The sequence below is a fragment of the Symphalangus syndactylus genome, chromosome 18 (genome assembly GCF_028878055.3).
Source record: "Symphalangus syndactylus isolate Jambi chromosome 18, NHGRI_mSymSyn1-v2.1_pri, whole genome shotgun sequence".
NCBI lineage: Eukaryota > Metazoa > Chordata > Mammalia > Primates > Hylobatidae > Symphalangus > Symphalangus syndactylus.
Genome location: NC_072440.2, coordinates 57,286,679 through 57,302,651, shown reverse-complemented (window position 1 = coordinate 57,302,651; position 15,973 = coordinate 57,286,679). Strand labels below are relative to the sequence as shown.

The 15,973-nt window shown below is 46.5% G+C and overlaps 1 protein-coding gene across 4 annotated transcripts in view; it reads right to left on the bottom strand.

The window, feature by feature from the left end:
• Positions 1–14,166, bottom strand: part of CLTCL1 (clathrin heavy chain like 1) — a 111,956-nt gene extending 97,790 nt beyond the window's left edge. For all 4 annotated transcript variants that reach the window (XM_055253582.2, XM_055253583.2, XM_063623338.1 and 1 more), the window contains exon 1: positions 14,026–14,166. In XM_055253582.2, the coding sequence (XP_055109557.2) occupies positions 14,026–14,067 (42 nt within the window). In that variant the 5' untranslated portion in view covers positions 14,068–14,166. The remainder of the gene's footprint in view (positions 1–14,025) is intronic.
• Between the last annotated feature and the right edge of the window lie 1,807 nt (positions 14,167–15,973).

The window sequence follows — 15,973 nt, the reverse complement described above, 5'->3', positions numbered from 1 at the left end:
ATAGAACTTGCCAGTTGATATTGCCATTATTACAAGAAAGTCCCTTCATGTTACAACCTTGGGTCATAGCAAAGAAAATAATGCTAGGAGTGGTTTATTAAGGATAGGAAAAACCAAAGTATTTTTCCTGTTCTCACACATCACTCAACACAAGACTTCCAACGCCAGATGTGGTGGGGTTTCTCCAGCAGACACCACCTAGATATCCTACAATTTAATTCAATTCTGACAGTATCTACCTGGAAATAGTATCAGATCCCACAGGTTGAGGGCTCAGTCCCAGAAGACTGACTCCATTTCAGACACTAATCGCAAGCCCCAGGCTGTGGCCTGTACTTCTGACCATCCAGCTATAAAGCAGGGTTCCCATGACCTTCTTCTTGGGTTTGACTAATTTGTTGGAGTGGCTAACAGAACTCAAGGAAACACGTTTCTCATTTATTACAAAGGATATTACAAAGGATACTGATGAACCGCCAGATGGAAGAGGCGCATAGAGAAAGGAACGAGGGGTGTCCTTGCCTTTTCCAGCACACCGCTCTTCAGGAACCTCCATGTGTTCAGCTATCATGAAGTTCCCGACATCTATCTACACATCAGCATCACACTATTTTATTTATGGAGGTTTTGTAACATCTGGTAGGGCCTGCCGTCCTCAGCACTTGTTACTTTTGGAATTTTCTTAGGTATTATATTTTGCTTAACTTTTTTTGTAAGTCTAAAAAAAATTCAAGCCCCAAAATAAGAATATGGGGGTCATCTGTGGCAGGCGAAGTCATGAGACTGGATGGAAGCACCAAGAGAGACCGTGAAGTGAATGGCTTGGGAGCCCAGGGCACAGAGCCCCAGGACACACCAAGGCTTAGAAGGGAGGCAGAGGAGCAGCCCATGAAGATGGTCATAATTTACTTAAGTAAACATATTTAAGTAAACCAAGAATAAAAGACAACAGAAGTCCCACAAGCACAACCACTGATACTTAGTAAACCAGGAAACCACATCATCACAACCAAAGAAAACCTCCCAGTCTCACCACCTTTCTCACAAATGAGCCATGTTCAAACTCCATCATCCTCTCCTACTTTAGTTCACATCCAAGGTCATAAATTCCTGGAGGACACAGATCAGATTAGTGGGGTTTTTGTTTTGTTTTGTTTTTGAGACGGAGTCTAGCTCTGTCCCCCAGGCTGGAGTGCAGTGGCGTGATCTCGGCTCACTACGACATCCGCCTCCCGGGTCCAAGCGATTCTCCAGCTTCAGCCTCCTGGGTAGCTGGGATTACAGGCACTCGCCACCATGCCCAGCTATTTTTTGTATTTTTAGTAGAGACGGGGTTTCACCATGTTGGCCAGGCTGCTCTCGAACTCCTGACCTGTGGTGATCCACCTGCCTTGGCCTCCCAAAGTGCTGGGATTACAGGCTTGAGCCACTACAACTGGACAGATTAGTGTTATTTACTCTGTCTGCAATTAATAGAAAAATCCTGAAAAATAGAATAATACAAATGCCCTAGAAGTTACAATATTTATTTATTTATTTATTTATTTATTTATTTATTTATTTGAGACAGTCTCGCTGCGATGCCCATGCTGAAGCGCAATGGCACAATCTTGGTTCACTGTAACCTCCGCTTCCCGAGTTCAAGCAATTCTCCTGCCTCACCCTCCCGAGTAGCTGGGACTACAGGCATGCACCACCATACTCGGCTAATTTTTGTAATTTTTAGTAGAGACGGGGTTTCACCATATTGGCTAGGCTGGTCTCGAACTCCTGACCTCAAGTAATTTGCCTGCCTTAGCCTCCCAAAGTGCTAGGATTTACAATATTTATTAATAAAACAGAAGACAGTGGGATTCCAGAAGATAAGACTGCTGCATTTGAGGTTTCCCCTCCAAATTCTACAACATTATCCATCAGATTTGTGAGCCCTTTGAAAAGAAAAACATGAATACCTGCAATCAATATGGGCTCACTAAGAAGTCATGCCAAACCAATCTAATTTTCTTGAAGCCAAGTAAATGTGATAGAATAAATCTTCATTTCAGCAAAGTATCTGGCTTACCTCTACTGAGGTAGCCAAAGTAACTTTCACGGATAATCAGTCCCCCTACCCCAAGCCTTTTATCTGTGGCATGCTTATAGAATAGAGAGCTTTGCTTTGTGTTAGTTATTCATATTTACTTAATCTCTTGTTTCTTCTCAGAGTCAAATTCATTTTGAATCCATCAAATCCATTTAGCACATAAAAGCCCAAACAATGTATGAAACAAAAGACTCTTGGAATCAGGTGGAAAAGCATGAGGTGAGCTTGTGTCCACAGCTGAACTGCACCTCAGTGGTGCTGGCCACATGGATCTCTGTCTGTCTGCTGCCAGGGCCCAGAGCTCTGACCTTAATCATCTGCTAGTCAATATTCTGAGTAATGACTCTAACCAAAGTCATATACAGGGACTGTTTTATTGGCTAAGGGTATGTTTTGAGACTGTCAATATACTAGAGTAACAATCAGAATCTTAACAGATTTGAAAGGACTATGAAATTAAAAAGATAAATGTACACAAATAAAATACTACATTTGTGTTAAGTATAAAAAAATAAGATCAAAGCTTGCTTCAAAAAGCAGCTCTAATACATAAAATGTCAACCAAATGCAATGCATAGGCCTTCTTTGGATGCTGATTCAAATAAACCAAATGTATAAAAAAGCATTTGAGACAAATAGAGAAACAACACTGACAAGATACTGGATGATACTGAGAAACTACTGATTTTTTTTTTTCAGTGTGATGTTATTAGAGTTAAAAAATAAAGAATTCTTAGTGTATATCAATGGATGAATAGATAAGCAAAATGTGTTATACGCATGCAATAGGATTATTATTCAGCCTTAAAAAGGAAGGAAATTCTGACACATGCTACAACATGAATGAACCTTGAGGTCATTATGCTAAGTAAAAAAAAACCAAGGTCTGGTGAGGTGGCTCACGCCTGTAATCCCAGCACTTTGGGAGGCTGAGGCGGGTGGGTTGCTTGAGCTCAGGAGATCGAGACCAGCCTGGCCAACATGGTAAAACCCTGTCTCTACCAAAAATACAAAAATTAGCCAGGCATAGTGGTGGGCGCCTGTAATCCCAGCTACTTGGGAGGCGGAGGCAGGAGAATCACCTGAACCCAGGAGGTGGAGGTTGCAGTGTGCTGAGACTGTGCCACTGCACTCCAGCCTGGGCAACAGAGCGAGACTCCATCTCAAAAAAAAAAAAAAAAAAAAAAAAAGACAGTCACACAAAAAGACAAATATTGTATGATTCCATTGATATTCCAGTATATAGAATAGACAACCTATAGAGACAAAAAGTAGATGGGGTTGGGGGGAGGAGTGTGAATGGGGAGTCATTTCTTAACAGGTATGGAGCACCCATTTTACAAGATGAAAAGAGTTTTGGGCTGGGCGCGGTGGCTCACACCTGTAATCCCAGCACTCTGGGAGGCCAAGGCGGGCGGATCATGAGGTCAGGAGATTGAGACCATCCTGGCTAACACAGTGAAACCCTGTCTCTACTAAAAAAAAATCCAAAAAAATTAGCCAGGCATGGTGGCAGGCGCCTGTAGTCCCAGCTACTCAGGAGGCTGAGGCAGGAGAATGGCGTGAACCCGGGAGGCAGAGCTTGCAGTGAGCCGAGATGGCACCACTGCACTCCAGCCTGGGCAACACAGCGAGACCCCGTCTCAAAAAAAAAAAAAAAAGAAAAGAGTTTTGGAGATGGATGGTGGTGATGGCTGCACAACAATTTGAATGTACTTAATATCGCTAAAGTGTACACCTAAAAATGGTTCAGATGATAAATTTCATGTTATGTATATTTTACCACAATTTTAAAACTTGGAAAAAAATAAAGAGTTCTCTCTTGGAGACACATCCTAAAGTGTTTAAGGATAAAACAAGATGTCTGGAATTAGCCTCAATAAAATTTGGCAGTGATTGGAGATGTAAGTAAAACAAAGCTGGCCACGTATTGGTAAGCAATCATTCTTGGTCTTGACCTATCCGGATTTTCCGGCTTTAGCAGAATAGGATTGGATGCTCTCCAGACAGAGCAGTGCACTTAAGTGGGCCTGGGTTTTCTAAATTGTCATTTTGTTCTCAGTTTGGGGATCAATGTTGGGTTAATACGGTGACATTCTGATTTCAACTCCAAATATCAAGAATTGGTAACCCTGAATAATTTGTATCCAATCTCTTGAGCATAGTGGGTTCTTAAATAATAGTAGTTGAGTCAAGTTCCTTATCTAAGAGCATACATACACATGTATGGCATTTGAAAAAGGTAAAAGTCCCTCACAAATAAGACAGTGTTTTAACATCTGAGAAGAGTGGATCCAAAAATAAGATAAAGACTATTATAATCAGATTAAATTAAGACAGTAGTTCTCAACCAGGAGTGCTATTCTGCATTCTTCAGAAATGGGAAAGGGGCGGCCGGGCACGGTGGCTCACGCCTGTAATCCTAGCACTTTGGGAGGCCGAGGTGGGCAGATCATAAGGTCAAGAGATGGAGACCATCCTGGCCAATATGGTGAAACCCTGTCTCTACTAAAAATACAAAAATTAGCCAGGCATGGTGGCGTGCACCCGTAGTCTCAGCGACTCGGGAGGCTGAGGCAGGAGAATTGCTTCAACCCAGGAGGCGGAGGCTGCAGTGAGCCAAGATCGCGCCACTGCACTCCGGCCTGGCGACAGAGCAAGACTCCGTCTCACAAAAAAAAAAAAAAAAAAAAAAAAAAAAAAAAAAAAAAAGAAAAGAAATAGAAATAGGCAAGGGGTTCGGGCGCAGTGGCTCACACCTATAATCCCAGCACTTTGGGAGGCCAAAGCGGGTGGATCACTTGAGATCAGGAGTTCAAGACCAGCCTGGCCAACATGGTGAAACCCCGTCTCCACTAAAAATACAAAAATTAGCTGGGCCTGGTGGCATGTGCCTGTAATCCCAGCTGCTCAGGAGGCTGAGGCAGGAGAATCTGGGAGGTGGAGGCTGCAGCAAGCCAGGATCACTCCACTGCACTCCAGCCTGGGCGACAGAGTGAGACTCTGTCTCAAAAAAAGAAAAGGAAAAAGAAAAAAAGAAATGGGCAAGGGTAGTTTTAATAGTACAATGATTGGGGAACTCATTCCCTACTCATTTAGTCAGGAATGCTCAATACAGGACAATCCCACAAAAATAACTTTTCCATCTAAGATGCCAGATACTACTGTGAGTTTTTCTCCATATGCAGGAACTAAGTCCCAGAAAAGTGATGTGCTGAAAAGCCAGGTTTTTTCTTTTTTTATTTTTTTATTTTTTAGACAGAGTCTCACTCTGTCACCCAGGCTGGAGTGCAGTGGCACGATCTCGGCTCACTGCAACCTCTGCCTCCCGGGTTCATGTGATTCTCCAGCCTCAGCCTCCCAAGTAGCTGGGACTACAGGTGCCTGCTACCACACCTGGCTAATTTTCATATTTTCAGTAGAGACGGGGTTTCGCCACATTGGCCAGATTGGTCTCAAACTCCTGACTTCAAGTGATCCACCCCCCGTGGCCTCCCAAAGTGCTGGGATTATAGGCGTGAGCCACAGCGCCAGGCCCAGGTTTTTTTTTTTTTTTTTACTAGTTAGTAGAAATAACCAAGGATTCCTGATCCCTAGTATATTATTCTGATAGGTAACCTAGCTACACATTTTTAAAAAAATTTTTCTTTCTTTTTTTCTTTCTTTTGAGACAGAGTCTCGCTCTGTCGCCAAGGCTGGAGTGCAGTGGTGCAATCTTGGCTCACTGCAAAGTCTGCCTCCCACACTCAAGCGATTCTCATGCCTCAGCCTCCCAAGTAGCTGGGAATACAGGTGTCCACCACTGCACCTGGCTAATTTCTATATTTTTAGTAGAGACAGGGTTTTACCACGTTGGCCAGGCTGGTCTTGAACTCCTGGTCTCAAGTGATCCACCTTCCTCAGCCTCCCAAAGTGCTGGGATTACAGGCATGCACCACTGCACTGGACCTTAGCTACACATTTAAAATGGCATATATAAGAGTTAACTAAAGAAAGGTAAAGAAGATGCTAATAATCCTTTTCAGCTCTCAAAGTGTGCAATTAAATCAATCAAAATTCAAATCTGACACTGGGCGCCAGACATTGTGGCTCATGCCTGTAATCCCAGCACTTTGGGAGGCCAAGGCAGGTAGATCACTGGAGGTCAGGAATTCGAGACCAGCCTGGTCAACATGGTGAAGCCCTGTCTCTACTAAAAATACGAAACTTAGCTAAGCATGGTGGCACACGCCTGTGGTCTCAGCTACTCAGGAAGCTGAGGAACGAGAATCGCTTGAACCCGGGAGGCAGAGGCTGGAGTGAGCCAAGATTGTGCCACTGCACTCCAGCCTGGGTGACAGAGACAGACCCTGTCTCAAAAAAAAAAAAAAAAAAAAAAATCTGACACTGGGAAATATGCAAAAAGAAATTACTCATCTGATAGTCCTGTGGTTTCTATGTATAAGGGGCTTAAGGAAGATGTCTACCTGGGAGGACTACAACTGTGTTTATACAAGAGTATTAGTGAGAACATCAACTGCCTACATCAGTGAAGCCAGAATGCTTAAGTTGCACTGAACATCCCCATGTTTTCACAACTCTGTGGACACCAATATTTTTTCTTTCTGTATCTGTCTCCTTCCCAGTCTCACTCACTGCTTTATCCTTGTGCCTAGCATATGGATGGTAAACAAGTAGTAAAACAAATTACTTGTTTCAGGGCAGTAAAATTTAGTTCATCTACAGTTTTTAAAACATATTTTGAGGGCCAGGCGCGGCAGCTCATGCCTGTAATCCCAGCACTTTGGGAGGCCGAGGCAGGTGGATCACCTGAGGTCAGGAGTTGGAGACCAGCCTGGCCAACATAATGAAACCCCATCTCTACAAAAATACAAAAATCAGCCAAGTGTGGTGGCGGGCACCTATAATCCCCGCTACTTGGGAGGCTGAAACAGGAGAATCACTTGAACACGGGAGGCGGAGGCTGCAGTGAGCCAAGACCACGCTATTGTATTCCAGCCTGGGCAACAAGAGTGAAACTCCGTTTCAAAAAAATAAATGGGCCAGGTGCAGTGGCTCACACCTGTAATCCCAGCACTTTGGGAGGCTGAGGTGGGCGGATCACGAGGTCAAGAGATCAAGACCATCCTGGCCAGCATGGTGAAACCCCATCTCTACTAAAAATACAAAAATTAGCCAGGCATAGTGGCACGCACCTATAGTCCCAGCTACTCAGGAGGCTAAAGCCAGAAGAATCGCTCGAACCGGGGAGGCGGAGGCTGCAGTGAGCTGAGATCACGCCACTGCACTCCAGCCTGGTGGACAGAGCGAGACTCTGTCTCAAGAAAATTTTTAAAAACCACATATTTTATATTTGAAACTTATGCCGGGCACGGTGGCTCAGGCCTGTAATCTCAGCACTTTGGGAGGCTGAGGCGGGCGGATCACGAGGTCAGAAGATCGAGACCATCCTGGCTAACATGGTGAAACCCCATCTCTACTAAAAATGTAAAAAATTAGCCGGGTATGGTGACGGGTGCCTGTAGTCCCAGCTACTCAGGAGGCTGAGGCAGGAGAATGGCATGAACCTGGGAGGCAAAGGTTGCAGTGAGCTGAGATTGTGCCATGCACTCTAGCCTGGGAGACAGAAAGAGACTCCGTCTCAAAAAAAAAAAAAAAAAAAAAAAAAAGAAACTTACCAAAGAGCCTTTCCTAGCCTAAAGAGGGAGCTCTGTAAAGAAAGCCTGTAAAGAATGTTGACACTAAGGTCTTTTCCAGAACTTACATTCTAGGAGTAGGTTAGTTCAGGGATAGTTAACTACATTTATATGATGCTTTACAGAACTTCTCTCAAATTACACTATTACAGGTTTTCTTTAACACCAGTGCACAAGACTCTATATTTATCCCAGTTAAATGTCAACTAGCTGGATTCCGGCCTGTCAAGATCTATCCGATTCTAATTTCGTCACTGAACTTTGCTATCCCAGCTTTGTGGCATCCTTCTTCAGCCTGCCAAGAGTGATGGTCATCTCCCTGGCATGGAGGCCAGCAGCAAGCCTCAAGAGAAGCGGAAGAAAATGCGGGAGAAGAGCCTGCAAACTCAGTAAAGTCTCAGTGAAGAAGCAAAGGAAGGAAAAATCAGACAGATTGCAGAAAGATTCCCCTTTAGAGAAGGGGGTGACAGGGTGCCAGCAACTACTACCCTACGGAATACTGATAAACAACATGTCAGATAGATGCAGTGATCTGTCTGTGATCCTACGGGAGGATCTTCAGTGTGTTAAGTTATAAAAGCAAAGGGCAGAAGCATATTTAAAGCAGGATTCTTTTGAACATTTTTGGAAGGATATGGTGGCTTCGTTTATAGTGGTTTCCCCTGGGGAGAGACAGTCAGAGGCTGAACTGAAAGATTTTATTTCCCATCAGACTTGCCCCTGCAACAGAAATATGCGAGCGGAGAAGAACCTTGACTCAGACCCTCCTAGGACTTAATTCTTTCAACCCAACTAAAAAAGCACTGGTTTGTGCAGCTTAGGCATTCTGAACATTTAAATGTTCTATGGTGAAGATCTGTTTTTCCAAAGAGTCCCCATTCAAATTCATTTACTCTTTGGTCACCCACAATGCCACAGCGGTAGGCACTCCCACAAGGCTCACCCTCCCAGACACCCTGGCTGAGGCAGGTTACTCTCCTTGCTTTGTAAATAAACAAGTCAGAAGGCAACTAACTGGCCAGTATGTATTTCCAATACCAGGAGCAGTGGTAGGCCAATAGGCAAAATTTAACAGTTTACATGGTATCTTAAAATGACATTTTACACTGGGATGCAATAATTTTAGGACGCAATGAGCCAACTGCTGTCTTAGTACATCAAAAACCAATTCACAAAATGAGATAGCTACAAAATGGCAACATAAACCAAATATGGACTGGACTACTATGGGTACGTGTCCCCTTTTGGAGCATGACCCCCAGAAGCCTCTCCAGACACACACGGGTGTGTGTGGATGGGAACTGTTTTCAGTTCAAGCTCAATCTACACCTTCAAAGTTTTACTTTCCCCCATCTTTCCTGAATGATTAATATTGACTAACATGTAGAAGGCTGTTTCACCTGGGCTGTGTGTGAGACTCACCTGGGAAGGAATACCAAAGCTCCATGTCCACCACTCAGAGCTTTGGATTTAACATCCAGCAGAAATATGTTTAAAGCTGCAGGCCATTCTCACATGCAGCCTAGGTAGAGAAGCACTGATAAAGATCTTAACCATCTTTCTCCTACAATTCTAATGCTCAAGGTCTCTACACCTGTTTCAAACACCACCTCAGAGACACTTTGAGGGAACATGTTTACGTTTTCTGTGTATTGAGCTATGACACATTTCACAGCTTACAAACTTGGAGCTGCTTTTTTGATAAAGCTGGGGGGAATTACTTAGGGCTCAAGAAAATTTTTATGTCACCAAACTATTCAGCCATTCCTCTTCTGATTCAAGATGTCTTAAGTTCTCAGCCCATCCTCAGATATTACAAACAGCAATACCCTTCCAACTCTGATATTTGAATATTTCTAAAAAGTTCAAATAGTAGCTCCCTGAGCTCACAATCCAGTAGAGAAAATGAACAGCTACAGTACCCTGGGAAGAGGGTCATTATGAGAGGAACCCCAAAGAGGCACAGAGGAAGAACTCCTAACTGACAAATCAGGGAGAGCTTCCAGAGACGGTGTCATTTCCACAGATACCAGAAGGCTCAGTAGGAGTCAGTGAGTAAAGAGGGGTGAGAGGAGAATGTGTTCTCTCAAGGACTCAAAGGGAGTGGCAGCAGAGTTGAGCAGGTGTTGGGCTGGGAAGAACAGCAAAGAGCACATGGGGATCAGCCTTTTCATGCCAGAGGAAACACGAAACCACTCCCTGAAGGACTTTAAGCAGATGCTCATCCTTGGAGAAGATCATGTTGCCTGTGTGCTGGAGAATGGATTGCAGGAGGGCAAGACTGGAAGTAGAAGGACAAAGCTAGCGTGACTATCAAGGTGGGGAAGGATGGCATAGTTTAGGGAAACGGTAGTCATGATGACAGTGGCAGAACGATGCCAAAAGTAAACCGGAGAAAGGGACAACAGGATGGGGAAAACATATCCCAGGCTCCTGGCTGGACACTGGACAAGATACACATCTGGGGAGAAAGGGAACCCCATTTCTGAACACTGTGTTTGAGGAACCTGCTGACCATTCCCTGGCCTTCTTCAGTAGGCAGCTGTCACAATGGCAGCAACAGCTCACAAGGACACAGTGCTTTACAGCAGTCCCCTCCTATCCGTGGTTTTTTTCACACTTTGTTACCTATAGTCTGAAAATATTAAATGTAAGACCCCAGAAATAAACAATTCATAAGTTTTAAATTGCATGCCATTCTGCAGAGTGATGAAATCTTGCACCGGCCCACCCAGGATGTGAATTATCCCTCTGCCCAGCATATCCACACTGTACACACTGCCAGCCCATTAGTCACTTAGTACCGGTCAGTTACCAGGTTGGCTGTTGCAGCATCACAGAGTTTGTGTTCAAGTAACCCTTAATTTACTTAATAATGGCCCCAAAATCCAGCAGTAGTGATGCTGGCATATTGTTATTATTGTTCTGTTTTATTATTAGTTATCATTGTTAATCTCTTACTGTGCTTAATATAAACTCAGCTTTATCATACATATGTATGCATAGGAAAAAAAGTATATAAAGGGTTCAGAACAATCTGCAGTTTCAGGCATCCTCTGGGGGTCTTAGAACATATTCCCCATGGGTAAATCGGGACTACTGTATTATGTACCAGTTATTGTTTAATGCTTTACATTTATTAACTCAAAACCTCACAACTACCTTGTGAGATAAGAAGTATACCTTTTATCCTTATTTTATAGATGAAGATATAGAAGCATAAAAAAGCTATAAACATTGCCCTAAATCACACAGCCAGTAAGTGCCTGAGTCCACATTTAGTGCCTTCAGTTTGGCCTCAGTTTGTGCTCTTAACCAGGACCTGCTACTGCCTCTCACACACACAGCAGTGAAACTGTGAAAAGACTCAGATGGCTTGGGAACATCAAGCTTATGGGAATACATAAAATCACCAGCAGCATGTCCTGAATGAAAAAGTAGAGGGGCTCAAGACAGATTCTAAGCTCATGCACAAGAGCCACCCACGGGGCAGTGGGTGTGGGCAGAGAGGAAGGAGAAACCCTGGGAAACTGTGGGACCAAAAACAGTAGAGAAAAGACCCTCAGGATGCAGTAAAGTGCAGCATCAAATGCGGCTGGACATCACAGAAGATGCGTGTGGTGTGATGGGCTTTATCTCATCTATTTCATCACATCTTATTTTTTGAAATGGAGTCTCGGTCTGTTACCCAGGCTGGAGAGCAGTGACATGATTTTGGCTCACTGCAACCTCTGCCTCCCGGGTTCAAGAGATTCTCCCGCCTCAGCCTCCTGAGTAGCTGGGACTACAGGTGCGTGCCAACACGACCGGCTAATACCGTATTTTTAGTAGAGACAAGGTTTCACCATGTTGGCCAGGCTGGTTTTGAACTCCTGATCTCAGGTGATCCACCCATCTTGGCCTCCCAAAGTGGCGGGATTACAGGTGTGAGCCACCATGCTCGGCCTGATTTTATTTTTTACAGCAAAGATTAGCCAACTGCAGCCTGCTTTTGTATGGCTAAACTAAAAATCGTTTTCATATTTTTAGAAGGTTAAAAATGTAAGAATATGGGACAGAGACAGAATGTGGCCCTTACAAAAAAGCCTGCAGGATGACTTGCAACCTTGGCAAAAACAGATTTAGGGGAAAAAATGGGGACATAAGCCAGACTGCAGGTTACTGGGGAACATAAAAATAATGACGCGCTAAAGCAGCTCTTTCATGACATCCGGCTATGAGAGAAGAGCTTCGTGGGGACAAGAGCTGGGGAAGAAGTTTGCTGGTCGTACAGATGGAAGAGAGGTGAGCATTGCCCAACACAAACAGGAAGAAACCACAAGACGAAAGGATGAAAATACAGGAAAGGGAGGCTATGACTGAACAAGGCTCCCTTATAGGGAAGAAGGATACCAGATCCAGAGCATAGACAAGAAAAGACACCTACTTTTGAGGTAACAGGAAGGCAGGAAAGGGTGGCTGCAGACAAACATCTAAGTCTGCAGCCATAAAGGTGAGAAACATCCCAGTTATGGCTTCAGTTTTCTCCAAGTCATCTGCTGGTTGCAAGGCAGGAGTGGTAGGATCAGGGATTTAAGGAACAGGCTGAAGTTTTGAAATGTCTGTAGTGAAGGCAGTGTGTGCTGACTCAGTGTGTGCTCTACAGAATGCAGAGCAGCCTCAAAGACCCAAGTCAGTGTTGGAGACCACAAACCACAGACTTTCATTCACGTGGCTGCCCACCACAAGCCACAAGCATTTTCCAGATAATGGAACACATCAACTCTGACGGACATTACAAATCCTGATGGACATCAGAAACTCTGACGGACACCTAAAAATGCCTTGTTGCTTTCTTGCCCTTTGAAAAGCACATATTTAGATAGTGGTTAAGCACAGGCATTGGAGTCAGACCTGGGTTAGAACTCAAGTTTTGTCACTTACTAGCCATGTAACTTTAGCTGAATGAATTATAATATTAACCTCGGTGACCCATGGTAGAAAAAGGATATCACTATCTGCCTCAGTTATCATGAGGATTAAATTAAATGAGATTTATAAAATACAATAGTGAGTGGCAAGAGAAACGGCTCAGTAAATGATAACTACATCATCATCATTATTATGAGCAGCAGCAGTATTTTGCTACCTCAACATGACTGGCGCTGGCTCAGCTTAGTGGCAGAATGAAGCCCGGACAGATGTCAGGGCACTCCCACCTCCATACAACTTCCACTGTGTCACTAACCAAGTGACCCTGGCAGGATCCTCTGGATATCAAGTTTCCAGTCTGCAGAATGAGGGGACTGGACTGCACTACACAGTTCCCAAGGCCTTTCCCGTCTGCATCTAGGGCTAACAGTGCTCTGCACTGTGAAAATAGGAACTTTCAAGCAAGCACGTTCCTCGATGTAGCCAAAAAGACTTGAGTCTGAATCCTGTTCTTAGTGAATGAAGATGAGTTCTTTAACACTTTTGAGACACGGTTTCCTCATCTAGAAAAGAGTAAGCGAATCGCAACGAATGGGAGTGTGATGATTTAACACAGAGCACTCAGGGAGGAGCCGCTGGCGATCTCTCCTCTGCCGCACCTCCCCGGGTAAACGTGGGGACCAGCACCGCTCCCGGGCAGACCCGCGAGCGGCCCGCACGACGCCTGACCTGAGCCTTTGCTCAAAGCAGGGGGCCAGTCCTTATGTTCCTGAACACAAACGGAGAACAAACTGGGACCTTATTAAAAAGGCAGGCTTTGGGGGTGTTACTGCATTGAAAAGCCCTATCTAGGCTTGGCCCTGAGAAATTTTTCTCTTGGGTCACGCATGTTCACGGTCCTGCCAGGCGAAGCTGCCCTGGGGACGAAAACCGAGCACAGAGGCAAACTCAGGGGCGAATAAGGACCGCAGGACGCCAAGTGGGGGCGTGGAGCTGTGGGATCGGCGCGGCCCTCGGGTTGCCCTGCCTGCAGCGGGTATCTCTGTGCCTCCTCGCGGGCACTGAGCGGGGCGTCCCAGGGGGCGTTCGCTTCCACCCCCACCGTTTCCCAGCCGGCCCCGCCGGTAACGGGCTTCGGCGACGGCATCCGAGCGGGTCCTCACGAGCGGCCGCCGCGCCCGGGACCCCGCAGCCCCAGCCCAGGTGGGAGGTCGGAAGTCGGCGCGGCCAGCTGGGCAGCGGCTCAGCGGGGCTGGCGGCGCGGGGTCAAGCCTAGGAGGCCGGCCCGGCGAAGGCGCGGCTGACAGGGCGGCCCCCTGGCCCGCCGGGCCTCACCTGGAAGTGCTCCTGAAAGCGAATAGGGAGGATCTGCGCCATGGCTGGTGAGGGACCTCGGCGGCGGCGGCGGCGGCGGCGGCGGCGGCGGCGGCAGCGGCAGGGATGACCACCGACCCCTCGCGCGTGCTGACCGTTGGCGACGGCGCAGGCGCAGTACTCCGGGCTCCCGGTCCCGGCCCCCACCCTCCTCCCAGACCGCGCCCCGGCCCGCACCCACTCCCCCGCCCCTACCCCGTGCCCCGCCCCTACCCCCGTGCCCCGCCCCTACCCCCGTGCCCCGCCCCTACCCCCGTGCCCCGCCCCTACCCCCGTGCCCCGCCCCTACCCCGTGCCCCGCCCCTACCCCGCCCCTACCCCGCCCCTACCCCGCCCCTACCCTGTCCCCAGCCTGTGCGGATCCCTCCGCCCGCTCCGAGGGTCCGCGGAAAGTAGTCCCGCGCGCCCGCTGCCCTGACGCGGTGTGTGCCAGCTACCCGAGTGAAAGGTTTTCGGGGGATTAACCCTGACGGGGTCTGCGGCGGCCCTTGTCCAGCGCCTTCCACATGTGGAGCGGGCCAGTGGTGCTAGTTCTGCCGCCAACTCTGGACGGTTGAGTTCAGGGCCACTTTTTACTCAGGCACGGATGTGACAGAAACATGGAAAAGGGTCTTGGAAGAACCACATGTGCCGTATAACGAACGACCTCTTGGTCTGAGGAGGACCGTCATATGACGGTGGTCCCATAACATGATAACGGAGCTGGAAACTTCCTGTCCTCTGGTGAGGGCTTAGCTAAGGACATTTCCTCTCCTGTATTTGGAGATACCGTATAGGTGGGTCATTACGGTGCCAGCGGAATAACGCACCTCACACGCGGTGCGGGTTTGCGGCCTAGCAGCAGCGTACCGCATCAGCTGCCTAGTTGTGTAGTGGCTGTGCCATCTGAGTTTGTGTAAGTTACCTTGTGATGATCCCACAACCGAGACGCATGTCTCAGAATGCATGGATGCATGGGACGCGTGACTGTACGTGTTACAGACGTGTTTCGGCGTGAGGCTCGGCCCCTGCTCCTTTAGGAAACATCTTTCCTGGCTCATGCGGTTTCTAGAGAACACTGTGTTGGAACATCAATGTTGAGAGTCAGCGAGGTTCATCTAGCAGCAGATGACCAGCCCCAGGCCAGTGAGGATCACCCAGAGTGCCCGTGGCTGCACGACAGTAGTAGCAGGTGGAAGCTGGAGCCCACACCTGGTTTGCCCAGCAGCCAGTCGTTTTTCCGAGGCACGGTTGGCTGATGTTTTGCATACAGATGATACAGCTGCATAAAAGATGTCTGTCAGGAAAGGGAAGCCCTTGGCATTCAGCATAGGCACTCCCTACGGTGAAATCGATAGCCGTCTCTGCTGCTTCCCATATTGCTCACTGGTAATTTTAAGAAATGAACGGCCCACCTTGAATAAGACGAGGATGGTGCAATTATTTGCGCAACGGCTTGACCATCTAGTAGCCAAAAATATGTTAAGGAATAGAACAGACTGTTCACTTTCCAATTAAATCTCTTTTCCAGTATTAGCCAAGACCTCTGCAGCCTGCCCTTTCTAAAATCCATGTGGCCTCATCCGCTAAATATAGAGCTGGGTTTTGCTGTGGTTAGTACTACATTTCCCAAATCTCTTTATTTTGGCGATGCTGCCTGTGACTCCAAGTACCCTTTGCCCAAAACATTATATAAATCTTTTAGTAATTAATACCATCACTCCCTAAATCACCTTCCCCAGGGCTTTTTGGGGATTAAAACTAAAAGTTTATATCCTAAAAGAAAGAATTTAAGAAAATTGTAGTTAAGCAAAGTGACAGGATTCTTAATAAGTCAGGACCTCAAGTGGGGATTAAGCTTCAACATTAATTTTAGAGGAGACACAAATCTTTCTGTCTCTTCAAACCATAGAAGAGACAGAAAGCACAA